Source organism: Calidris pugnax, unplaced genomic scaffold, assembly GCF_001431845.1.
Source record: "Calidris pugnax isolate Ruff unplaced genomic scaffold, ASM143184v1 scaffold140, whole genome shotgun sequence".
Taxonomy (NCBI): Eukaryota; Metazoa; Chordata; class Aves; order Charadriiformes; family Scolopacidae; genus Calidris; species Calidris pugnax.
The window spans coordinates 1,091,129-1,115,854 of record NW_015090896.1 but is presented as its reverse complement, the minus strand read 5'-3'; the positions used below and the strand labels follow the sequence as shown (position 1 = coordinate 1,115,854).

The following is a 24,726-nucleotide window of genomic DNA, read 5'->3' as shown; positions in this document are numbered from 1 at the left end:
ATTGCTGACAGCAGCTTTGCATTTGGTTTGGGGGCTGAGATACCATCTAAACCCATCTTAAGCAACCTGTCCTCTCACCAGACAGGTCCAATGAAAAGGAAAAAGCGGCAATTAGCATAGCAATAGAGTTATGACACTCGTGCTCCACTTAAAGAGTCACACTGCTCATCTCCCTGTGAAGGTGAAACCTGGCAGGGACCTTCTCACCCCAGGTGACACCTGCCAGGTCTTGCCATTGAGCGCGCCTGAAAGGCAGCCACCACGCAGACAGCAGAGAGCAAAGCTCTTTGGAACCAAACGCTGATTTAAATCAGCTTTTGTGCTGTGCATTCCCACTTCCCCTCAGACAGCTGAGAGTCTCCTCCACATGACAGCCCCCTCCTGCCTGCTCGGAAAGGTCACCCCTCTTCCCTTCTGGGCCCCGTTTTGTGCTGCTGCTCGCTCCCACCGAGAATCACCACAGCTCTCTCTGGTCCACCTCGGACTTCAAAGCATCTTGGCATCACACGAGGTGCCTTCCGAGCAGCAGCTGACAACAGGCTAACTTCTAAAGGCCACCTTTAATCAGCTTTTCCCAGAGACTAGGAACTTAAGAGATGAAATTAGGCTGTCGAAAAGAAAGTCAGAAGCTGTTTTCTGCACATGCTACGAAGCTGTAAGCCAATACTCAGCCTGGGGCCGGCTGCAGAAAGCATACAATTTAGCTCACCATAAAATATGCACCTAAACCACATCAGATAAATCATATCCTACACATGCCCTCATCCTCCCCTCCCGACGATGAAGGCAGCCACAGATAACTCCCTCAGAAGCAGCTGCCCGTGGTGTGGACACAGGAAAGGCGAGAAGATGAACCCCAGCTGTGGGGAACATGAGGACACCAGAGGCTGCACCAAAGGGACCAGACTGGTCTGGTGTGACGAGAGGGAGAGAGACAAGCCAAACCATCACAGGCTGTTCTGGAAAGGCACAAAGCTCAGCTGGGTGATAAAGCATCAGCAGACAGCAGGGATGGAAGAAATCTATGCCTTTTATTTATTTATTTCAGAAAAATACTTTTGTCGAGTTTATCACAAAAGTCATTTAACAACAAACGACAACAAACAAAAATCCGTACAAAACTTTTAAGTGACAGGGAAGAGTGAAACGAATGGGATAAAATATCAGAGACTGTTACTTCTCCCCACCCCCCACCCCCCTTCCTTCCCAAATTAGGAAATTTGCACTAGAGTATAAATATGGAAGAACATAAATTTTCCTCAAGTTCCTTTGCTGAAGTTTGGTCCATCGAGTTCAACTCTCTTCGAAGAAAAACTACGTGGCCTCTGCCTGGCTTCGACAGCAGCCGCTCTTCCCCGCTGCCAGCAAAACCCCACACGCAGCCCCAGGGCGAAGGAACATGACTTCACGGTTTAAATCCTGCCAAACCCTCTATTACACACTCGTGAAGCTTCCCAGAAGGCTGTAAATCCAACCCCACCATCTCCATCTCCTGCTGACGCGAGTCGGGCTCCGTCTCCCAATCCTTCATCTAAGGCAAGAGGCAGAGGCTGCTGTGAAGCCCCACGTGCTGCATCAAAGGATCTACAGGCTTCGAGACTCACTTGGAGGCATCCTAGAGTAGAAGTTCTTCCCTCCAACTAGGAAGCCCACCAAAAATACATTTTTAAATGGTGAATTCAAGGTAAAGGGGACCTACGGGGGAACTGGAACTTTTCTTCTTGACTGCTAACCCAAACACCATGAGCAAGAAGAAAGAATCCTAAACAAACAAACAAAAAAATCCCAAACAAACAAACAACCGCAACTGTAATAATGCCCCATAACATGAGAGTCACTCAAAAATTATATGTGAAATGCTACATCTGCTCTTCCTCTGCCCCTTTCTCTTCCCAAGCCCGTTGCCCAACTATCTAAGACGAAAAGAGAGAACTACTGCTGGTATTTCACAGCTCTTCTAAGCTAGGGCAGGAAACCCCTAGGTTTCACACCAAAAAATCACAGACTGCTCAATCCCCAACCTTCTTAGGTTGGATAATGGACACAGACTACAAAAGCAGCCTCAAGGCCACAGGAAGGGTGCAAGAAACAGCGTTACAGTGAAAGTAAAGACTTACAGAGTCTCTCTAACGCTTACTGCACTGTGGTAGACAAGAGCTCCTAGTCAGGGTTGGACCTTTTTGGCAGAAGACACTGGGCTTGGCAAGATGGGGCATCAGAAGAGCATCCACTCAAAGACAGTGGACTCACGGCATCTTTGTACGCAGAGCGGTCAAGGAAAGACCGACCACTAAGGGCTTGCTATGAAAATACTCCCAAGTTTGGGAAAGAAAAAGCTCTTTGGGCTGAAGAGAAGGCTTGGTCTGCTGAGAAATGACACGGATGTAGTAGAAGCAGCCAAGGGATGGTGCTGAAACAAACAGACAGAGACAGAAGCAGCCCGTGGCAGCCCCTCCAAGGGAGGGTGGATTGCAGACCTCTGGGATGACAGCGCATATTGCCTTGCAGCAAAGGCTCAGCTCAAAAAAAAAACAAACTCAAAAAACCTGCCACGTTTGGGCACAACAGGAGAAGGATGGGGATTTCTGAGAACTAAGAATAGGGGAGGGCAAAAAAAAAAAGCCCCATCATCTATAGGTTAAAATAAAAAAAACAAAGAACACATGGAAATGCTTCTAAAACAAACTGTCCCTTTTACTCTATCAAAAAGAAAAGCAACAAAACCCACTCCATATAAATGTAGCATATGTTGTAGATACCTTGTAAAGAGGGAGGGCGTTCAGCTACTGATACAGAACACAGAACATGAGAGACTACGTGGCAACATAAGGCACTTGGGATAACGAAGTGTAATTAGCTACTTTACGGAGACGCACAAGGGTTGTGCAAGTGGAAAAGCTGCCTGAAGCGAAGCAGGCAGGAGGAGGAATCATTCAGCAGCCAGTTTTGTTGTTTTGTTGGTTTTTTTTGGGGGGGGACACTGTATGTGTCACCCGTTAAAGGACTGGCCGAGGCTCTGGAGAGATGCCGACCAGCAGTCGCTCTCGGAGGGCACGTGGCAGTGGATGGCTGGGGATGAGAAAAGGCAGCAGAAAGGAAAAAACCTCTCAAACTAGACCTTTTCCACATCCTCCCTAACGTAAAGCTCTTTTCCCCCCCCACCTCTCATCACATTGCACTGCCTCTGAGCCAAAAGGTGTATTATTTACCCAGCAAAAGGGTGATGAGGAGCAATGGAAGATACCACCAAGGGCTCTGCTCCAAAGTCTCCTTCCTCAGTTTCCCTGAAAAAGGGGAAATCCCTCTCCCGGAGTCCTGCTGACATCTCTTGCTTGGGACTCGGAGATCGTGGGGATGGAGGAACAAATAGAATTTGATCAACTGTCCTCATGTCCCTGTGCATTTTCCTCCTTTGGGTGCCCAGTGTGAGCTGGGGCTCAACAAAGAGAGGAAGGGAGGAAAGACACCTATGGAAGGAGTTAAAAAAACCCACCTGACCCAACTCAAAGAAGGGCAGAAAAATCAACTGTCACCCGTTCCTCAAAACAGGAACAATGCGAAGGGCGACTGCGCCAGCCTCAAGCTAGAATTGCACTCGGAGAGAGCCAGGGCTGAACAGGAGGCACATGAAGGACCACCTGCAAGGAAGGTGGCCCTCAATCCTGGCTTGCACATCCAAGAGCATCCAAGCTCCCCATAACCCTCTGCACCCCCTCTTCTCGCCCAGAGAAGGGACAACACCGCTCGCCTGCTGCCGCCGCGGCGAAGAACGAAAGCTACAGCCAGGCTTTGCTGCACAAGAGGCACCAACAGCAAAGCCCAGCTAGAGAAACAGCCCCGGAGGAGAGCTGTGGGGTGAGAGATGCCCACCAAACCTATAGACTGGTGCATGGCACCCCAAAGAAGCTCAGCGAGCTGGCACTGACCCACAGAACCTTGGGCAGGAGATGCTGCTCCCCAGCAAAGAGGTGGCAAGGGAGTGGACTGGTGGGATCCGGGGTTCCCAACGGATCTCCCCCCACCACGTGGAGGTGGCAGCGGGCAGGAGCAAGAGGGGAAAGTGGTCTGCAGCAACAGATGGCCTCTGAGGTAGATTTGAGACAACTCCATCTGCCAACGGCTACGCGTCACAGGTCAGGCTTTTCCTAATACACAAGCTGCTCCTCGCAGCCCCCGGCTTCCTTCCCCTTCCCTGCCATCTCATTCACAGCTCAGAAAGGGATGAAGGGGCTGGGTTTTTTTTTTTTTTTGGAAGAAACCCTGCATTTGATAGCACCTTGGGTGGATACAAGCTCTGTATCCTTTGGAAACAAAGAGTGAAGCTGGTGGCTGCCGATGGCACGGCCGGACTGGTATGGGTAGGGATGAGGAAGGCTAAGGCGACAGTCCCATGGATGCAAAAGTCTTTGTAGCAGCCAGTTTGTCATCTGGACGTGGTCACAAGGCATGAGAACACCAGGTCCACGAGGCACAAAGCAAGCTGGCAAAGGGTCTGGGCTGACAGGAGGCCGACCAGTGCTCAGAGCGGGGCAGGACTCAAGGTTTCATGAGGACCTGAGGATGCTACTGCCCCACAACAAGGCACTGAGAGCTGTGGAGCCTCAAGCCCCGCTCCTGGGGCTGGGAGGTCCAGAACAACTATGGGGCAGCTCACCTCCCGCAGCCAAGAGGGTAAGAAGGACCCAGCTGTACCAGAAGGGCTGGGGCAAGCAAAGGCTAGGACATGAGTCCTATATGAAAAGGGAAATTCTCTCCCTTCTCTGCTGCCCAGCTCTCCAAAATTAGCTCAAAACCAGGGGTCAGAAAAACCCCTCTTGACCAGAGGTCCACCATGAGGCGAGACACGCTTGAGGTTCCTCACTCGGACCCTGGTTTCTATTTGCAGCATCACCATCCTGTGGCACTTGCCAAGCACTGGCCAAACGTGCCCCAGGAGAGGCCACCCTCGCCCGAGAGCACCCCTGAGCCTCGGGGTCACAGACCCCCAGCGCATTCCCCCAGGAGCCTGTTCCCGTAACAGACACATGGTGCCTTCAAGCCACCGTGGGCCCTGACCCCGGGGCTCAGGGAAGTACCACGGAGAGAGGGGAGGAACATGCTGTAGAAGGAAAAAAAAAAAAAAAAAGGATTGTTCGGAACCATCTACGATGCATTTGTAACAATAAACCCCAAAATAACCAAACCCTAAAATAGAAAAGAAAAAAAAAATAAAATTGCACGCTGATTTACGATGAAATGGAGGAAGGCAAAACCAGGAAGGATGGAAAAGGCTCCTAACGAGGGGAAGGGAGCAGGGGAAAGGGACCTTTTTGGTTTTATTGCAAATGGTTCAAGAGAGCAGGAAAGGAAGGGAGGAGAGCGAGAGACACCTTGGGAAGATGACAGGTTTCCAAGCTGTTCAAGGCGACGCTCGCGAGGACCAGGAGGAGGGGCTGCTTCGTAGTCCTGGTATCTTGCCCTCCTCCCCAGGAGACAAACCTTTGCTTCTATGGCGATTTCAGCTTCTTGGTTCGTGGCGAGGTGCCATTCTCTGCTTTCACCACTCCGTTTTCATGGTAACCTGGGGATGGAGAGAGAAAACTTTGTCCCTTGCACAGGCTAAAACCTTAACCTTCTTGGGGCTGGCCTATAAACATGGGGGAACCCCCCAACCACAGCACAACCCTGCTCCACTGGGTTCAGCACAGAGCAGGAGGCATCACCACAGCATCACCTGACGAGGGGATGCTGTAGGAGAGACGTGGGTTCAGTCTCTTCTCCCAAGGAACAGGCGATGGGACAAGAGGAAACAGCCTCAAGTTGCACCAAGGGAGATTTAGGATGGATATTAGGAAAAATTTCTTCACTGAAAGGGTTGTCAAGCATTGGAACAGGCTGCCCAGGGAAGTGGTGGAGTCACCATCCCTGGAGTTACTTCAAAGCCAGGCAGACGTGGTGCTGAGGGACATGGTTTAATGATGGTTTTGTCATTGTTAGGGTGATGGTTGCACTTGATGATCTGCAAGGTCCTTTCCAACCTCGAGGACTCTATGATTCTATGCTGAACCACAGGACTGATGCCTCCCATGGTGTCACCCCTGGCACTCACCCGAGTCCCTCTTGAGTGGCTTGGCTGGCTGCTTGGCGCCGGCAGCGGCTCGCTTCCGACTGCTCTGCTCGTTCCAGTACTCCCGCCAGCGCCGCAGCTGGAAGTGGATGAAGCGCCACATCACCGAGGCCTGGAAGAGGCACACCAACAGCAGCACACTCATTCTGGCAAGGGTGGAGAAGAGGCAGGCTGAGAACAGAGGAGGGAAGCCACCACCAGCCCAGCTTTCCACCCACACCAGGGCTGGTGGCCAAGGTCTCCCTGGGTAGGAGGCACCATCTCTCCAGCCACCATCTCCGCTTTCTGCCATCTCGAGGCAGCCACTTTCCTTTCCCTCCTTGCTACAAAGCTCTCAGGTGCTCAGGGCTCTTAAGACTTTAGGGCAGGGATGGACAAGTAGGATCATCCCAAGCAGCACTGCCCAAACCACAGTCTAGGTTGATGGTTGGACTAGATGATCTTTAAGGTCCCTTCCAACCTAGACGATTCTATGATTCTATAAGATAAGACGTCCCCAGCTGTTGTGTACAACTAAAAGGTGGATGTGGTTGGAAGGGAGCTAAAAATGTCCCCCAAATCCTCAGGCCTCCCCACAGTCCATAGCACCAAAAAGCTTTGGAATGACCAAGCGTGTGCCCTAGCAACTTCTGAACTGAACCTACAGCTGCTGTGCCTGTGAGAAAGGCTCCCAGTCTTGATAGAGAGACTGCAAGGCACGAGGAACCCATTCCATCCCCTGCTTCCCACGTCAACAGGCAGCAAAACACGTCCTTTTCATTGACCACATCCCTGTACCCGCAGCTACAGGTGCAGAAAGAGAAAAGCTTGCAGGCTTTCTGAAGATAGACTTGTGCTTTATAACATCACTCAATGAACAACTTATTTGCTGGCTTTTCCCTCTTGTTGTGGCTCCGCAGCCTTTAACCTCTCCTCGCTCCTTCCACACCCTCCCAGCTCGGCTACAGGTGCAGAAAGAGAAAAGCTTGCAGACTTTCCCAAGATAAACTCATGCTTTATAATGTCACTCAATGAACAACTTATTTGCTGGCTTTTCCCTCTTGTTGTGGCTCCGCAGCCTTTAACCTCTCCTCGCTCCTTCCACACCCTCCCAGCTCGCTAGGACCTTCCCTAAAGGGAACCTAGATCAGATCCCCACTGGAGTTTCCAAACTCAGCAAAAACCACCCTGGGATAACCCAACCAAAGAACATACCGAGAGGTTTCCACAATTTCACAAAAATAAAGAGGGACTCCTGATCAGGGAGGGGAGCCACAGGACGAAGGGGAATGGTTTTAAACTGAAAAAGGGGAGATTAAGATGAGATATTAGGAAGAACTACTTTTTTGTGAGGGTGGTGAGAGCCTGGCCCAGGTTGCCCAGAGAAGCTGTGGCTGCCCCATCCCTGGAGGGGTTCAAGACCAGGTTGGAGGGGGCTTTGAGCAACCTGGTGTGGTGGGAGGTGTCCCTGCCCAGGGCAGGGGGGTTGGAGCTCCATGATCTTTGAGGTCACTTCTAACCCAAACCATTCTATGACTCTAATTCAGTCTTCATGTGAAAAGATGCACAAAAAAAGCCCAGGCAGTAGATACGATAGGGAATTTTCCTACCTGAAGAGGATATTGTTGAAGAGAAAGCTGAAGAAGTTCCCTCTCTCGGGGTCTAGGGCCTGGTTCTCCACCCGTGGCAGCCCGAAGCCGATGACCAGGATGTACAAGGTGAGGGTGAAGAGCCTGGTGACCACGAACACGACGGCCCAGACGTTAAACCTGCAGGAGGGCAAGCAGAGGTGTCAGCAGGAGCAGCCTCCAGCGCTGAGCTGGAAGGTGAGAGCAAGCCCCACATCACGCTGACGGCTCTCCTTGGGCACTGGAGGATGGAAGCCGTGGCCACCTCGCCTGCTTACAGCTTCTCGTTGTTCTCATCTGTGAAGTAGACCAGCCGGGCCATGTGGAAGAAGAATTCTGCCAAGTACTGCAACAGCAAGAGGATCAGCCCCAAGCGAGTTAAGCTAGAAGGTAAGAGAAGGAAAAAAAAACCATCACTGGGCTGGTCAACTTTGGTCCCTCATATCCAGCAACAGCATCTCCCCTGCCATCCCTGAGCTGCAGCAAGCACCAGCCCAGAGGTGGACCTCTCTGCAGCAGCAGAGGTGGGATTTTGATGGGGGAATCCCTGTCTCCAAAACATCAAAGCAGCCCAAACCAGTAGCAGAGCTGGGATGGGTCTGACACGAAGCCCCAGCCGGTGGCATTGCTGCTCTGTGCAGCCACTCAGAGGAAGGATAAAAGGGATTCCAGGCCCTAAAGGCACTACAGGAGAGATGGGGAGGGACCCTTGATCGGGGAGTGGACCAATAGGATGAGGGGGAACAGTTTTAAACTGAAAGAGAGGAGATTTAGGTGAGATATTAGGAAGAAATTCTTTGCTGTGAGGGTGATGAGAGCCTGGCCCAGGTTGCCCAGAGAAGCTGTGGCTGCCCCATCTCTGGAGGGGTTCAAGGCCAGGTTGGAGGGGGCTTGGAGCAACCTGGTCTGGTGGGAGATGTCACTGCCCGGGGCAGGGGGTTGGAACTGGATGGTCTTTAAGGTCCCTTCCAACCTGAACCATTCTATGATTCTGTGATTCCCATGCCATGCTAGGAGAGCACCCAGGGTGCTTCCCACAGCCAGGGGAGATGACCCCATCGGCCTTGAACCTTGGATAACATTTGCTTTGCAACACCCTGTGAACAGAGGACCGCTTGTGGGCTCCTGTAACATCACTGAACTTCAAAAATCAGGTCTGTGGGTCTGTCAAGACTGCCCATGGGTCTACTTCAAGGCCAGGCTGGATGTGGCCTTGAGCAACCTGCTCTAGTGGGAGGTGTCCCTGCCCATGGCAGGGGGGTTGGAACTAGATGATCTTTGAGGTCCCTTCCAACCCAAACCATTCTATGATTCTATGATTGTGGAACTTCAAGACCATCTCCTTTTCACACACTCGCTTTTATTCCCCTTAAGCCCCGAGAGCCCTGCTGAGGTGTCCTGGGTGATTTACACAGCGAAAGGACCCTCTCAGCCCCCATGGGTGGCATGGGACGGGGTGCTGAGGCAGCCCACTCACTTGAGGAGGTACGCGCCGGCGATGTGTACCAGGTAGAGCGCGATGCACCGCAGCTGGCGAGGAATCTCCTCCTAGATGGGGCAGAAAGTCTCATTAAACCCCTCCCTCCAAGCTTGCTTGCCCCAAAGCCCAGTGGACAAACCACCTGGAGCATCCCCAAGGCACGGGGCAGGCAGCAACCCACCCAAGCTCTCACCTTGCGAACTTTTTGGAAGTAGAGCTCGGGCAGGGCGTGCAGCCAGTAGGCCAGCTGGCACAGGTAGAAAAACTTCACCTGGAACCTGAAACGCAGGGATGAGCCGGGTGAGCCAGCCCAAGGGCACGGGCAGAACCCCCGGGGGGAAGTGCCAGGCCATCCCTCCACCGTTTTGAAGGCACGGGATTTTAGGAGGCCATCACTTCTGGGCTGAAATTAGAAGTTGAGCCAAGCGAGACATGCCTGGAGTTTCTCCAGATGCTTGCGCTGCGGTCTCCGTGCTCTCAGCAAAACCTCACTCTTGCAAAGACCCAAGAAGGGAGGATCATCCCCCCCAACCCCACTTCGTGTCTACTAACAGAAAACGAACAGCAACGAGACTTCCCCGAGGTGATGCAGGCAAGAAGCAGCCAGGATGAGTAAATCAAGCCCACAGGACCTTCCTGATGGAGGAGGAAACCCTCTGGGAACGCCCTCCCCCGGGGGCCACAAAGATGCCCACCACCCCCTGGGATCTCTACCGCCGTGTTCCTGGCAGCAGGGTGCCTGCAAAGGGTGCTGCACTGTCAGGGGAAACCCTAGGAAAACCCTAGAGAGGAAGGAAGCAGTCAGCCAGCCCGAGAAGAAAATGCCCTCGCGAGTGCTTACGGAAGATAAACATGCGGGTAGTTCTCCCACAAGCTCCGGGGGTTTGATAGGTATCCTTCCTGCCAAAGAGAAAAGATGCAAGCCTTCAGCAAAAGAAACCAGCAGGGCACGGTGACGACGGGGGCAAGGTCCAGCTAGAGCAGGAGGAGGAACTGGAGATGACACCCGAGTCCTTTCAGCCCGCCCTACAAAAACGACGTGGCCCCCGCACAAGTCAGGTCTCCAAAGCTCGCCCGCGTCCACGGCTCTCCAGCACCCAGCTCAAGTTTTATGTTTGGGGGTTCCTCGGTGGCACAGAGGGTCCCAAGTGGAGGACAGGATGTTTTGGGGTCTGGGCTATGCAAGAGGGATGCTCTGGAGCTGTGGGGGTGAGATGCTGGTAGCGTGGCTATGAGCCACCGTGTGAATCATGGTCCAGGGATGCTTCTTCCCCACCAGCATTTCCAACCCAAATATCACTTAAACAAAAAGAAGTACTTCTGAAGAGAAATGGGAACAGAAAACACCCACAAAAGTAATTGAATATGCACTGCATAGTTTAATTTTCCACTTGCCTGCATTCCCCTATAGCCTCTTGCCTTATGCTTGTAGGGCAGAGCACAGGATGGGGCTCTCTTCTCATCCTGCCCTGGCACAGCTCCTGCCACAGGGGTGATGCACTGGGCTTTGCAAAGAGATGCTGGCATGGAGAACTCCTCCTGCCCAGGAACTGTCTGTCACCATCGCCCATGCTCTGTCTGCCCTAAGCCCTTTTATAGGTTGGGGGAGCCCTGGGGAAGTGCAAGTGCTGCAAAGAGTGACCTACTCTTCACGTGTGGAGGGCCATGGAGATGCTGGGAGGGCTGGAGCCCCTCTGCTGGGAGGAGAGGCTGAGAGAGCTGGGGGTCAGCCTGGAGAAGAGAAGGCTCTGAGGAGACCTTAGAGCCCCTTCCAGTCCCCCAAGGGGCTCCAGGAAAGCTGGAGCCAGGAGCAGTGCCACTAGATCCCCAGAAATGCTGGCCTGGAGGGGGGATAGTAGTCCTCCAAGAAGGGCTGGCGGGACCCCCAAGCAGTAGGAAGGGGACCTGCCCCCGAGCATCCATCCCCAGGGCCACCAGGGACCACAGCTGGACCACAGCCACTGGTAGCGAAGCATCAGCATCATTTCACACTGCCAAAATAGTTGTATCTCTCCACCACTGCCTGTTCTTCCCTCTTCATTTCCTCCCCAAAATGAAACATTTCCACTTCCAATTTTTCTCCCAGCGGTTATGGGTTGAAACATCCTCAATGCAACCCAAAGCACAAGTGAAGCATCAGCATCATTTCACACTGCCAAAATAGTTGTATCTCTCCACCACTGCCTGTTCTTCCCTCTCTATTTCCTCCCCAAAATGAAACATTTTCACTTCCAATTTTTCTCCCAGCAGTTATGGGTTGAAACATCCTCAACCCAACGCAAAGCACGGCGTGGGTTCCCTGCTCCCAGCACTCCCCTCACCACCAGCTCACCAAGAGAGGGATCACAGACAGAAGGAGCACAAACATCTGCCCGTTCACCCCACATCTCTGTAAAGGGCATCTGAAAATCCCTACTCAAATAAGGAAGAAAATAAGACTGAGAAAGAAAGCAGGTCCCAGAGCAGCAGATGGAGATGATGGGGACAGGCAGGACTTCTGGAGTCCAGCTCTGAAAATTTTTTCCAGCCCATTTACTTCTACCTCGCAGAAGGATGCTCTGAATCTACCCTCATTCCATGGCTGGAAAGACCCATCACATTTGTAAACTAAATTTGCTGAAACGTGCTCCATCTTGGCCCACTGGGGCCAAGGGGACAGGCTGGGGATGCACCAAGGACCTCATTGAGGACTCTCCACTGCCACTGGGATTTTGTGCTCCAGAAACCCCAAATCCCACCCAGAGAAGCCAAAGCCCAGCCAGCCCCGTGCCTTACCGTCACCACGACGTACAAGCACCAGACCAAGGAGGTGAGGTGGAAGGCAACCAGCTGACCTGATTCATTGAACTTGCTGTGTTTGACCTTGGAGAGATGGAGACGCCTGTTGATTTTCTGGGAAGGAGCAGAGGGAGAGAAAAGGAAGAAGAAAACATGAGCCACCGGGTCAACAACCTTCCCTCCTTCTCTTCCTCCTCCCCACCCCAAGCAGCTCCCAGAGATGAAGGCTCATCATCACCCCAACCCCCAGACCACCCCCAGAGTGGCATTAAATTGCAGCAGGACTACGTCCCCCCAAGGTATTTAAGATCTTTTGGTGGCTCCAGACGCCAAACAGCACTCACGTCCAGGGCATACTCCTGCACCACCGCATGCAGGATGATGGCGATGAAGATGTAGAAGAGGATGGTGACCAGATCCTTCAGCCCATAGTGATACTGGACCAGCTCCCCGTCTGCAAAGAGACCAAACGGTGGGTCAACACCCCAGGACCCAAACAATTTCCAGGCAAGGGCTTAAGGGTTAGTGGAAGGAAGTTCAGGGGGGAATTATTCCCAACACGCAGCTTGGATGGGGCCACCAGGGAGGTGGAGGCAGAAAGAGGTCATGGCTGTGCCAGTGGCTGCAGGGCTGGGAAAGAAGGGCTCCAGCCTGGGTGGATGGCTTCCCCTCTACTAGTGACACACCTCAGGGGAGGTGACAACTGGGACACTTCAAGCTTCTCCTGCTGTAGGTGAGGGGCTGGGGACAGCCTGGATGAGGAGATGGGGATTTATCAGGGATGAAGACATGGAGGCAGCACTGAAGCAAGTGATGGGCAGGTGGAGCTTGCTCCCATCTTCAGGGCTTGGGATGGGATTTTCACCCCTCCCAGGTTATCATCCAACACCCTTCTCTCCCACCCACCCCCGAAAGCCGCTGGAGCAGGACTCAGCTCCCTAAATCAGGGGATTTCAGAAATTTAGTTTCAGCCGTCAGCTGGTAATTTGCTTTTCCGTTTTCTTGTGTTTTCTGGGTTTATTTAGTGATGGTTTTTTATCAGTTAGGTTGATGGTTGGACTAGATGATCTTAAAGGTCCCTTCCAACCTAGAAAATTCTGTGATTCTGTGAAATACAGATGCCTGGTGCTATGAAGAGATCCGAGACAGTGCCACAGGGCTGGCGGATGAGAAATAGGACCCATGGGTCTTTGAGAGACCCAACAGCACCCAAAATACCCCAGATGTCTGCCTTGAGGTGACTATTTGCAGCCCTGCAGCTTCTGGGGAAGAAGGAGAGTTGGGGAAGCTGCTGTCCTTGTGGCACGAGGGAGAAAGCATCATGATGAGGAGTTCAACCCACTCCTGCTGCTCTCCTTCACCCTGATCCCATCCATCCTCTCCTAATGTCAATGCTGAGAAGAGACCCCGTTATCCCTCGAACAAAGCTTTAGTCCAGATTTCTAAGACTTGAGGTACATGAATAAGGTTTGAATGGGATTTATGAAAAGACCTGGTCCTCAGGAGCCCCTCGGCTGGGTGAAAACCCAGAGGTACCAACCTTGCCTGGATCCCAGAGCTCATAACCCCAGTATAAAAGAATTACAAGACTGAAGAAAATAACATTATGCCGTGTGTGACTGCTCTGCCTCCTCTCCTCTCTCCAGGGCGTTTCAGAAGCTGCTCTAACAGGAGACCTGTGTGCGCTGAGCGAGCTCTGCTGACCATCAGGCCATGGCATCCTTGTTGTGAGGGATGTGAAACAGCCTTGGAAAAATCCAGGTGAGCAACACCCCTTCCTGCCAACCAGCTCCCCACACCAAGGTCCCCCTCCCCACCGCCTCAGTTAACTCCTTCCCTATATTGATACCCCGATACCTGGTCCTGGCGAGATGGTTATGAGCCCCCCCCCCCAACCCCAGCCCCGAGATTTCTGGTAGCAGGAAAGAATAAATCACTTAAGACAAAGGCAGCGGAAGTCGTCTGGACTGTGCCACAGAGGAGCACGGACCACAATTTAATTTGGATGATTTCTTCAACCGTGACATTCGAGGATCTTAAGGGCAGACCTTTTATCTTCCGCTTGTCCGCCTCCTCCTAGTTTCGCTAATCCCAACAACCCTGGCTCTTCCCTTGGATGATTACTCAAACACTGCTAATTAGCTGCAGTTTTCTGCCACCCAGCCAAGCTCCTGGGCGTTTGGCTCATCCTGAGCCCAGGGCTTTATCCAAATCACCTCCTGCTGCCCCCAGCCCGGTGCCCGGATCGCTGCCAGCCCCGGAGGGGCTCTTTGCCAGGAAGGTAACAACCAGCAGCCAAAATACAAACAGGGACTGAGCCTCCAGCCACCTCCTCCTGGCTGGGAGCTGGGCCACGTCCTCTGGTCCATGGGGCTCAGACCTGCACCAGCTCAAAGCCTCCTTGAATTACTCCCCATGTGCACCAGGTCCATCAGCTGCCTGCAGCAAGGGATGCTGTTGCACCACGTGCATCTCCGCACCCTCACCTTGTGCCATATCCCAAAAAATAAAGCCAGAAGGGAATTATCTGCACAGCCCCTGGCGCTCAGCGAAGAGCTAAATCCCTCCTGCTCCTAGGCAGGGCACAGAGCTACTCCAGGCATGCAGTCAGGCAATTTAATCTCTCCTGACCAGGCTTGGAGGTGGATCCTCACCCTGCAGAGCGCACAAAGCAGCCTGGCTATGGCAGAAATAGGAGAAGAATCACAGAATCACAGAATCTTCTAGGTTGGAAGGGACCTTAAAGATCATCTTGTCCAACCATCAACCTAACTGACAAAAATAGACACCCACACAACAAACAAGGAACATCATCACTAAACCATACCTCCCAACACTACAGAAGAAGCCCTAACCCTTCCTGGAAAGCATCTCTTCCCGAGCCCAACCAGCAGCAAGACACAATCAGTGCACTCTGAGCCACTCAAACTTTGGTTTTCCCCCCATATTTCTTATTTTTAAGGTCTCCTTTACCACCAGACAAGGGCCTGTGCCTTGTGCATCAGTAGAGGGTGAGTCCCAGCAAGGCTTTTGGGGCAGACCATGACTTGACCCTCCCTTTGGGGTGTCCACAGCAGAAGCATCTCTTACCTGTTGTAGGCACGCTGACGTTATACTGAGGTAAGATAAACAGGAAGGCAGTCTTGGCTGTAACCTGTCAGAGACACACAGAGAGGGGGGGGAAAAAAACAAATCAGTTGTTGAATCCATTCCCGTGCCACCATTTACTCTCCTTCCCTACCACACTGGGAAAGACACATCGTCCAGGGAGAGGTGGAGGCACCAGCACAGGAACACCTTTCAGCAAGGAGATTGTTAATGAAGAGGTTTGTCAATTAACCTGTCAGAGACACACAGAGAGGGGGGGAAAAAAGCTAATTAGTTGTTGAATCTATTCCCATGCCACCATTTACTCCCCTTCCCTACCACGCTGGGAAAGGCACATCATCCAGGGAGAGGTGGAGGCACCGGCTTCACTCGCAGGAACGCCTTTCAGCAAGGAGATTGCTAATTTAAGAGGTTTGTCAACAGGGACTTTTGGGATCTGGGAAGGAGAAAGGAGTGGATGGATGAGGGAGAAACCTGGAAAAGCAATGCAGTTGTAAAAGCCACCAGCCAGCCTGATGGGAGAAGCTCCCCACTCTCCCTCCTGGAGCATGGACCACCGTCACGTGTGACCTGCTGCTCAGGGGACACCAGGAACCTGACCCAGTGGGCCATTTGCGTTAATTAAAACCATCCCTCATTCCCATCTCCTCCAGGAAGCCACGGTGGGAGACTGGCCTGGGTAGGGATGGCAGCACCCAGCATCCGAGCAAGCTCAGAGGCTGCAAAGTCCCACAGGCTACACGTGGATTTAGCCCCTGCATCTTTGTGGAGACTTTTCTAATAACATCAGCCATGAGACTGGTGAGGCTGGACTCCTTTAGAGACCCCACAGGTCCTCAGGAGGCTTCCGTAAGGCAGGGGAAAAGCAGCTTTGGCAGCCATTTGCGTTAATTAAAACCATCCCTCATTCCCATCTCCTCCAGGAAGCCACGGTGGGAGACTGGCCTGGGTAGGGATGGCAGCACCCAGCATCCGAGCAAGCTCAGAGGCTGCAAAGTCCCACAGGCTACACGTGGATTTAGCCCCTGCATCTTTGTGGAGACTTTTCTAATAACATCAGCCATGAGACTGGTGAGGCTGGACTCCTTTAGAGACCCCACAGGTCCTCAGGAGGCTTCCGTAAGGCAGGGGAAAAGCAGCTTTGGCAAAAGAGCTGAACCTTGTGCTTGCCATGCATGCGATTCCAGCTGCATGTCCAGCATCACAGGCTGGTCCATAAAGGCCACAAAAAAGGGATAAGACATCAGCCCCCCTCCAAACCAGGGCTGTGCTGCTCCCTCTTCATTTATTGCTTTTAATTAGAGGGGATGATCCTCCCCAGCAGTGAAGCAGGAGGCTTTGTGGGGATGGGGGAGAGCATCCCATCCCAGAGCATCCACAGGACGTCCCAAAGCGGCATCTCCAAGACCAACGCACCCTCGAGGTTTGAAAAAAGAGCTGAACCTTGTGCTTGCCATGCACGAGGTTCCAGCTGCATGTCCACATGTGGTCCACAAAGGCCACAAAAAAGCCTGGGATAAGACATCAGCCCCCCTCCAAACCAGGGCTGTGCTGCTCCCTCTTCATTTATTGCTTTTAATTAGAGGGGATGATCCTCCCCAGCAGTGAAGCAGGAGGCTTTGTGGGGACAGGGGAGAGCATCCCATCCCAGAGCATCCGCAGGACGCTCCAAAGCGGCATCTCCAAGACCAACACACCCTCGAGCTGGGGCCACAGACATCCCACACCAAAAATGCCTTCATCCCATCCAACCCCACGCCAGCAGCAGATCACCAGAGATTTTTACCTTCTCAGTAGCTCCTCAGCCACCTCTCCATGGCTTCACAAACACCCAAAAAAACATCCCACACCCTTCAAACTCCGATGGAGACGAGCTGCATTTCACACGGACATCGCTTCAACCGTTTGGGAGCTGCAGGCTATTCAAAAACCCGGCTGGAAATATTGCTTCACGTCTTGTGGGATGTATCCCACATGGTTGGGGAGGGGGGGGGAGATACGTGGGGGCTTTGCCAAGCGTTCTCATCCCGCCCCCACGAGCGTTGAGCAACCAGCTTCGGCTCCGCTGCCCATCCATCCCCGTGCAGCCTCGGCTGGGGGAAAGCAAACTCTGCAGAGTGTTTTCACGATGTTTGGGGATTGCTATTGCTTTTTTTCTGCTTAAAAATAAACAAACAAACAAAAAAAGGAATCCCACACGTTGTGCTCTGCTTGTAGAGGAGTAGAGGGAGACCACGGGCAGAGTTTGGGGTGGTAATGGAAAAAGCGTGTCGCCTGGCCTCACGCTGGCTTAAGGAGACATTTCTGGCTCTTGGAAACCTTCCTGGCCAGGAAAGCAAAGTTGCTTCATCCCAGAGCGGTACAGCACAACCAGGACCTAGACTTTACATCCAAACCTCATCACAAGCCAGCGCAGGGCATGAATCATAGAATGGTTAGAGTTGGAAGGGACCTTAAAGATCATTGAGTTCCAACCCCCTGCCCTGGGCAGGGACATCTCCCACCACATGAGGTTGCTCAAACCCCCATTCAACCTGGCCTTGAACCCCTCCAGGGATGGGGCAACCACAACTTCCCTGGGCAACCTGTTCCAGTGTCTCACCACCCTCATGCATGAAACAAATGCATGAACCCAGTGGTGGCCATGATGCTGCAGGGATGGGTGGCCTTGTCATGGATGTGCTGATGGCAGCAGACAGTGAAGGTTTTGCAACCCACCTGAGCACCTGGCTGATACGCAGAGGTGTAAACAGCTAGAAACAAGGCATCATCTCCAGATGAAGTCTCCTAATCTGCTGGAGCCAGACTTGTGGGTGCAAGAAAACAACCTTGGAGCGTCTCCAGGCTGGGAAGCAATGCCCACATGGTGCTCAGCCCCAACTCTGTTTGCAAGGGTTCTCCTAATCTTCCATTCTAGAGGGTCTGGTAGGAAGGTTTCCCCCATCCACTCAAGGATCAACTAATGCTTTGTCCCATCTCCACACCTGCCTTTGCTTCCTGCAGGCCAGAGGACCACCAGCAGTTTCAAGGGCCATGTCTGCACTCCTTCACCCTTCCACCTTTTGTTACAGAGAGGTAGTGGATTGCTTGCTAAATGCATAAAATGTTTTACAGCCTAAGACAAATGTAACCTCCTGGATGTAGGCAGGCTCCTGACTGATTTCCAAAGATGAACTGCCTCTCTTCTCCATCTAATGGATGTGGAAGCCCAGGCACACACATGCAGTCACTCACTAAGGGCCACCGCAAGAGCTCCAGCAGCCAAATTTGAACCTTCAGATATCCAACCTCCCCATCCACCTCTCGGCATCTCACAGACCTTATGTGGATGGAAGGTCTCCTCTTGGACTGTAAAAGGCATTCCTTTCTCCTGCAACCAGTTGGGGAGTGTTCTCACTGCCCATGGAAATATCTGAACAGGTTTTCACCCTGGAAATGCTCCCCTGTGGGCACCAGCAGGACTTTAATGGCAGCACTTTCAGAGGTGGGTCCTGGGACTTTCCAAGGCCTCAAAAGACTGGTCACATCTCCTTTTGTGAGCGCTTATACCTCCACACAGCACAAGAAATCCAGAACAACACACTTACCATCCAGCTTAGCTCCATCCTCCAGGACCTACAAAGCCACCAGGGACCTGATCACACCCCACACCCTTGGCCAGGTCACCTCCACCCCCTCGCCACCACAGTTCAGATAGGGAAAGAGCTGTGGTTTCCAACAGATGAGGAGATGGAGCATGAAACACATGGGATGAACCACCTTGAGCAAGACACCGGTGACACCCCTCCAGCCTTGAAGGTGAAGGACACCCTGCGTGTCCACAGAGGGACCCGTGTCTTTTTGCTATTGCTCACAACATGCTCCTTACTGGCTATCATGGAGGGAAAAGTGACCTGACTGAGGTCGTAACTGAGCTCCATCAGGTCATCAGGCTCCAGAATCCCAAGCTGGAGCCGTAGCATCTCTTCCACCACATCAACTGGGAGGACACGTAGGGCACCCATCCCCACACAGCCCTGTGTAGCGTACAGAGACAGGAACACCACCAAGCAACTGAAGCCTCCTGGAAAAAGGGAGAACACTTGAACCATGACCTCCAGCAAGGCCACCTCCAGTTCCCCTGTCAGGCAGAAACCAGCTTGGGAAGGAGCACCAGGGATGGCAAAGCTTTAGACCCCATGTCGAGCCTTTTGCAGGCAGCGAAGAGAAAGGAGAAGTTCGTAAGGGGAAGAGCAACATGAGGATTATTCAGAGGCACAAGACGCCCTGTTTACTGGGAAACAAGATGCTGGTATGGGAAAGGAAGCACCAGGCACGCTCCTGCCTCGCAGGACAACCAGCAGAGCTGGAGCTGCCACAAAACTGCCCCAGGCAGGGGCAGAATTGGGCCTCTCCAGGTATTATTATATATTTTTTTGGTTACATTGTGAGGCCACCTCCTCAGCCTGCTTGTTTGGTTTTCCCTTCTTATCTCCAGCCTTTTCTCAAGGCAGCAAATCCTACAGAGCATCACCGTGACTCAGGTAGGGATTTTTAGAGGGTGGAGGGGGGATTTCAGAGAATCACAGAATCAGAGAATCACATGGGGTTGGAAGGGACCTCTGGAGATCATCTAGTCCAAGCCCCTGCCAGAGCAGGTCCACCCAGAGCAGGTTGCACAGGGACATGTCCAGGTGGGTTTGGAATGTCTCCAGAGAAGGAGACTCCACCACCTCTCCGGGCAGCCTCTTCCAGGGCTCTGCCACCCTCACAGGAAAGAAGTTCCTCCTCATGTTGAGATGGAACTTCTTATATTCAAGTTTGTGCCCATTTCCTCTTGTCTTATCCCTGGGCACCACTGAAAAAAGACTGGCCTCATCCTCTTGACACCCACCCTTGAAGTATTTATGAGCATTGATCAGATCTCCCCTCAGCCTTCTCTTTTCAACTCTAAAAAGACCCAAGCCCTCAGATTTGTCTGCATAGCGTGAGGCCTCCCCTCAGCCTTCTCTTTTCCACACTAAAAATACCCAAGCCCTCAGATTTGTCTGCATAGCATGAGGTGAGCAGGGACCATATAGAAAAGGCTGTATATTCTTCTTTTGCTCTTTCCCTTGCATGAAGGGCACCTCTACACAACCCACCACCGCCCGAGGGGGTGAGGGAGATGCTCCTCATCCTGCCTGGCATGACAGATGTGCCTCAACCAGCTAAATTTGGGAAAGAGTTGCCCTGGGGGCTCTCTACAGCCACGCAGAGGGAACGGCATCTTCAGCGGTGAGCGGGTTTCTGGTGATTGATGACACCAACCCGAGGCCCAAAGGGCAGCCGGATGACGAAGAGGCAAAACCCATCGTATCCATCAAGACCACAGTTCCCCGCGATGCTCGGAGCAGCTGGGACAGGGTTTGGGCTGTTTTTCATGGAATAATGCAGCCAGACATCAAATCAGCGCATCCCTCTCGTATCCCCCGATGGCCGGGTGATGGATAATGAAATAATGAATGCCCAAACAATCCCACCAGGTTAATGCACCCATTCCTTGATCATTCAGCAACTGGAAAAATCCACCCCTCTGCTAGCACAGAGTTTGCTGTAAATACAAAGCAGCAAAGCTCCAACTCCTTCCTTTTTAGAAGATGCTGTACTTCTCCCCACCACAAAACACTGTCACAGTCCGAAAAAAATCCGAATTCCCCTTTGGCAGGCACACAAGCTTAGCACCTCTCCCAAAATTTACCCGCTGAGACTCTCAAGCCCTGATATTTTCAGGAGCGTGGGGGTAATTCTTGAGCATCCTTCGCAGGGAGGTACCAGGTCACCCTCTGAAACCCAGTTCCCTTCCCAAAAGCTTCAGCTCGGTGGGATTGGCAGGGTCCCTGGTGTCTTCACCCCGGGCTGGGATCCCCCAGACACGGAGCCATCCCCGTGGTCCTGCCTGGGTTAAAACAGCTTGGGAGGAAGGAAGAGGCTCCGAACCTCTGGCTGGGGGAGGCTGGGGGAGTTTCTGCAGCCCGAGCCGGGAAAATATTTCCAGGGCTTGAAAAACAACTCAAACTAATTACAGATAAAATTCTCTCCCAAGGCTTTTCGCACAACTTAGGGCTTGTTTTTCACCACCACCACCTGGAGCGTGTGTTGAGAAAATACCTCGTGGATCCACGGTATGGATTTGTCACAAGCCCTATATGTAAACTCCAGCACAAACTTTGGACCAAAGCCTTTCAAAGTAAACAGCCAGCTTCCACAAAAAAAATCCCTTCCCCAGGGCTGCACAGCCCCCTCTGCTCCCTCAGATACGCTCGTCCCCCAGCACGACACCATTACCACTGCCTCGTTTATTCCATTTTTCAAAACAAACCTAAAAATCTGCTTTTTTTTTTTCTTCTTTTTTCCACCCCCCCACAACTATTCAGCCTTTAAGCCGCAGTTCCCACATCTGGCAAAGACCCCGGGGAGGGTGGGGGGGAGTGGAAGAGGCAGAAACATGGTTTGTTATCCCTCGTTAACGACGGGAAGGCCTTAATTTTTTGCGGAGTACTACGGAGGGGAGCGGGGAGGGGAAAAGTATATTTAGCAGGAAGCCTGGAAATAGCAGCTCGTTTGTCAGCCGCCTTCGTTTGAGGGTGTCACAACCCGGCGTTTGGGAGCCCGTGACTCACTGCCACGGCCCCCTGCACGAGGGGGAAACCCAGCAAGGGCACGGCATCTCTTAGAATATCACGTTTTTATAACTTTATTACCCTCACTCCACGCATAAGCATCGGGTCCTGCCCTCTGCTTTGGCCCTGAGCTCCTGGCAGCCAGTTCTGGGTGTGAAGGAGAAAGAAGATTGAGCCTCAGTTTCCCCATCTTACAGCAAATATGACTGCAGCCCCCATCTCATATAAAATCCCCCCCAAAAACCAGCAAGGTTTACCCCAAACTCAACCCCAAACCACGTGGAGGAGCTGTCCTAGATGGGACACAGGCCACTGGGCACCTGCAGGTCAAACCCAAGCTTGGCCTTGGCTTCAGTTTTCTGCAAAGCAGGGTGGAAAAAGATATGCAAAGTCCCCCCAAAAACCAGCGAGGTTTACCCCAAACTCAACCCCAAACCACGTGGAGGAGCCGTCCCAGACGGGACAGAGGCCACTGGGCACCTGCAGGTCAAACCCAAGCCTGGCCCTGGCTTCATTTTTCTGCAAAGCAGGGTGAAAAAAGATATGCAAAGCGATTTCTGCGCAAGGATGGAGAGCACCTGTTTCACGTTTCTAAATGCAGTCACTTAAAATGGGGTTTGACCTTAAAAAAGGGGGAGATTTTTCTGTATGGGCTCCAGCTCGCTCTTGGATGAAGTGGCCACAAACACGCACCAAAATCCCTCCCTGGCACCACACAGATGTGCACCGGGTGTGTTTTCACACCCTGAAGGCTTAGGACTGGGTGGGAAGACAGAAAACCCCACAGCTCCCAGCTCAGGGCAGCTCTTTTTAGGGGAGACCCCCTCCAAACCCTGGGCTTCCCTCCCTGAGCAACGCTATTATCACCTAAATCGCACCCAAGACTGGAATAATCAAGTCCAACACACCCGTATCACCGGTGAGCAGCCTCGTGTGCACATCTGGATGCCCACCTGCATCTTGCACACACCTCTTGTGCACATCTGGATGCCCACCCACGTCTCCAGCTGCGGAGAAATTACCAGGGTGGGGGAGCCCATTGATCCGTTTGGACAAGGATGAGGTTGTGCATCCAAAAGGATGCTCGAGACGTTATCTCACGCCACTTTTTGGGATGGGGAGACCCCCGGCAGCCCTGGAGCATCACCCCAAGCACGGTATGGGAGCAAGCAAGCACTCAACTCTTGGGGGCCGCCTGGGAAAAGGTTAAAAATCCCGTTTGTGCCTCCCCAAAGAAACCTCCCCTGCAGGAAACGGCCTATTGTGAGCAGGATTTGGCCATTTCCGCTGAGCCCGAGCTCGGCCGTGGCCACCAGCATCAGGGAAGGTGGAAGCCCAGCAGTGGGGTGGGATGCAGGAGGAGGAGGAGAAGGGATGGGGACATGTCCTGCCCACCGTCAGCACTGAAAAGGCATCGAAAGGCAGAAGCATCTGAGGTGCCACCAAAACTCACTGTAGAGATGGTGTAAATGGGAACGGAGGGTTTGGAGGGGTGGGAAAGAGCCCGAGTTCTCCTCCAGGGGAGAAGCAGAATGAAGAAATGAAATGAAATCACAGAATCACAGAGTCTTCTAGGTTGGAAGGGACCTTAAAGATCATCTTGTCCAACCGTCAACCCAACTGACAAAAATAGACACCCGCACAACAAACAAGGAGCATCATCACTAAACCATACCTCCCAGCACTACATCAACCCGGCTTTTGAACACCTCCAGGGATGGGGCCTCAACCACCTCCCTGGGCAGCCCATTCCAATGCCTGAGAACCCTTTCAGTGAAAAAATTTTTCCTAATATCCAGCCTGAACCTCCCCTGGTGCAACTTGAGGCCATTTCCTCTTGTCCTGTCGCCTGTGACTTGAGAAAAGAGACCGACCCCCACCTCTCTACACCCTCCTTTCAGGGAGTTGGAGAGAGTGATATGGTCTCCCCTCAGCCTCCTCTTCCCCAGGCTGAAATGAAATGAAATGACCACAAGGACCAAAAGAGCTGTCCCAAACCTCACGGCCAAGGAGAAGATGAGGGCAGATGCTACGGAGTGGGGATGCAGAGGAGAGCTGAAAGCCACCCCAGCACAGTGAGCATCATCTCCCTGAGGTTTGCCGGGAGAGCTGCCTCTCCATTAGGGGAGATTTAATTAAAAGACATTAATAAAAATAAAAAAATAAATCAGAAATGCCACAAAACTCTTCCTGCCACCACCTCCACTGGGGGTTTCATTTCAACACCACCCTTGGAGCAACACGTCAACCAGAAGCCACAGCAGCAGCGAGCCCAGGAACCTCCTCTCCGGGATGGGGACACAAACCCACAGGCACCAGCACCCCCGAAAAAACCAGCTGTGGGGACAAACCCTGATGGAGATGCAACCTCGGTGACTTTTTTTTTTTAGAAGTACAACTACAAAACTTGCAGCCCAACTTTGCAGCATTTGCATGTGGGTTTTTGGAATCCAGCTGGCTCTCTTGGGTTAGTTTTGAAACCTCCCTGATCCTTAAATAAATAAATATATATATAAAACATCGAAAGGTTTTGTGCAACTGGAAGCCACTTGCTCATTCAATCCGTTCGCAGGGATTAAAAAAAAAATAATAAATAAATAAAGGGGAAGGGGGGTGGAGGAAAGAAAAAAAAAAGAAGGGGGCTGCTGTGGGGAGGGTATTAAGGAAATGGATTTCCTCCTCCTGCCATTTGCTACAGAAGGAGCCTTTCCTCCTCCGCCAGGCCCCCCGGCCACCCCTTTCCCGTCCGGATTTGCTTTGAAACGTGGCACTTGAGCCGAAGGGGAGGGTTTGAGCGGGGGAAGAGGGGAGGGAAGGGAAGGGGAGGTGGAGAAAGGGGGGTGTGGGGGTGTCCGATCCCGCCGAGTGGATGCCCATGGCTGGTAGCCACCCGAGGTGCCTCGGTGTAGGGTGGTGAGAGCCAGGGTGAAGCTGTAGGGTGGTGGTGGTGGCCTCCAAGCCCTCCCTTGTCTCCTCCCCGAAAGAGGAGAGAGGAAGGGAAGGGAG

At 52.5% G+C, this 24,726-nt stretch overlaps 1 protein-coding gene across 1 annotated transcript; it reads right to left on the bottom strand.

Moving 5' to 3' along the window:
- Positions 1–1,200: 1,200 nt before the first annotated feature.
- TRAM2 (translocation associated membrane protein 2) lies at positions 1,201–19,083 on the bottom strand. The gene is made up of 11 exons (XM_014948377.1): positions 18,934–19,083; positions 15,062–15,125; positions 12,316–12,425; positions 11,969–12,085; positions 10,035–10,093; positions 9,387–9,471; positions 9,191–9,261; positions 7,992–8,096; positions 7,696–7,854; positions 6,089–6,252; positions 1,201–5,560 (listed from the first exon to the last, which is right to left on the bottom strand). The coding sequence occupies exons 1-11, from the start codon at positions 19,081–19,083 to the stop codon at positions 5,487–5,489; spliced, it is 1,158 nt and encodes a 385-aa protein (XP_014803863.1). The 3' UTR covers positions 1,201–5,486.
- Between the last annotated feature and the right edge of the window lie 5,643 nt (positions 19,084–24,726).

What these genes read in the sequence shown, in the direction of transcription:
- TRAM2 (XM_014948377.1), bottom strand. Translation starts at nt 19,083, where the DNA reads ATGGGTGCCCTACGTGTCCTCCCAGTTGATGTGGTGGAAGAGATGCTA. An exon ending in ACTTCCAAAAAGTTCGCAAG is followed by an intron (nt 9,262 to 9,386) that starts GTGAGAGCTTGG and finishes TGCCCCATCTAG; the next exon opens with GAGGAGATTCCTCGCCAGCT. An exon ending in TTCAACAATATCCTCTTCAG is followed by an intron (nt 6,253 to 7,695) that starts GTAGGAAAATTC and finishes CACCCTTGCCAG; the next exon opens with AATGAGTGTGCTGCTGTTGG.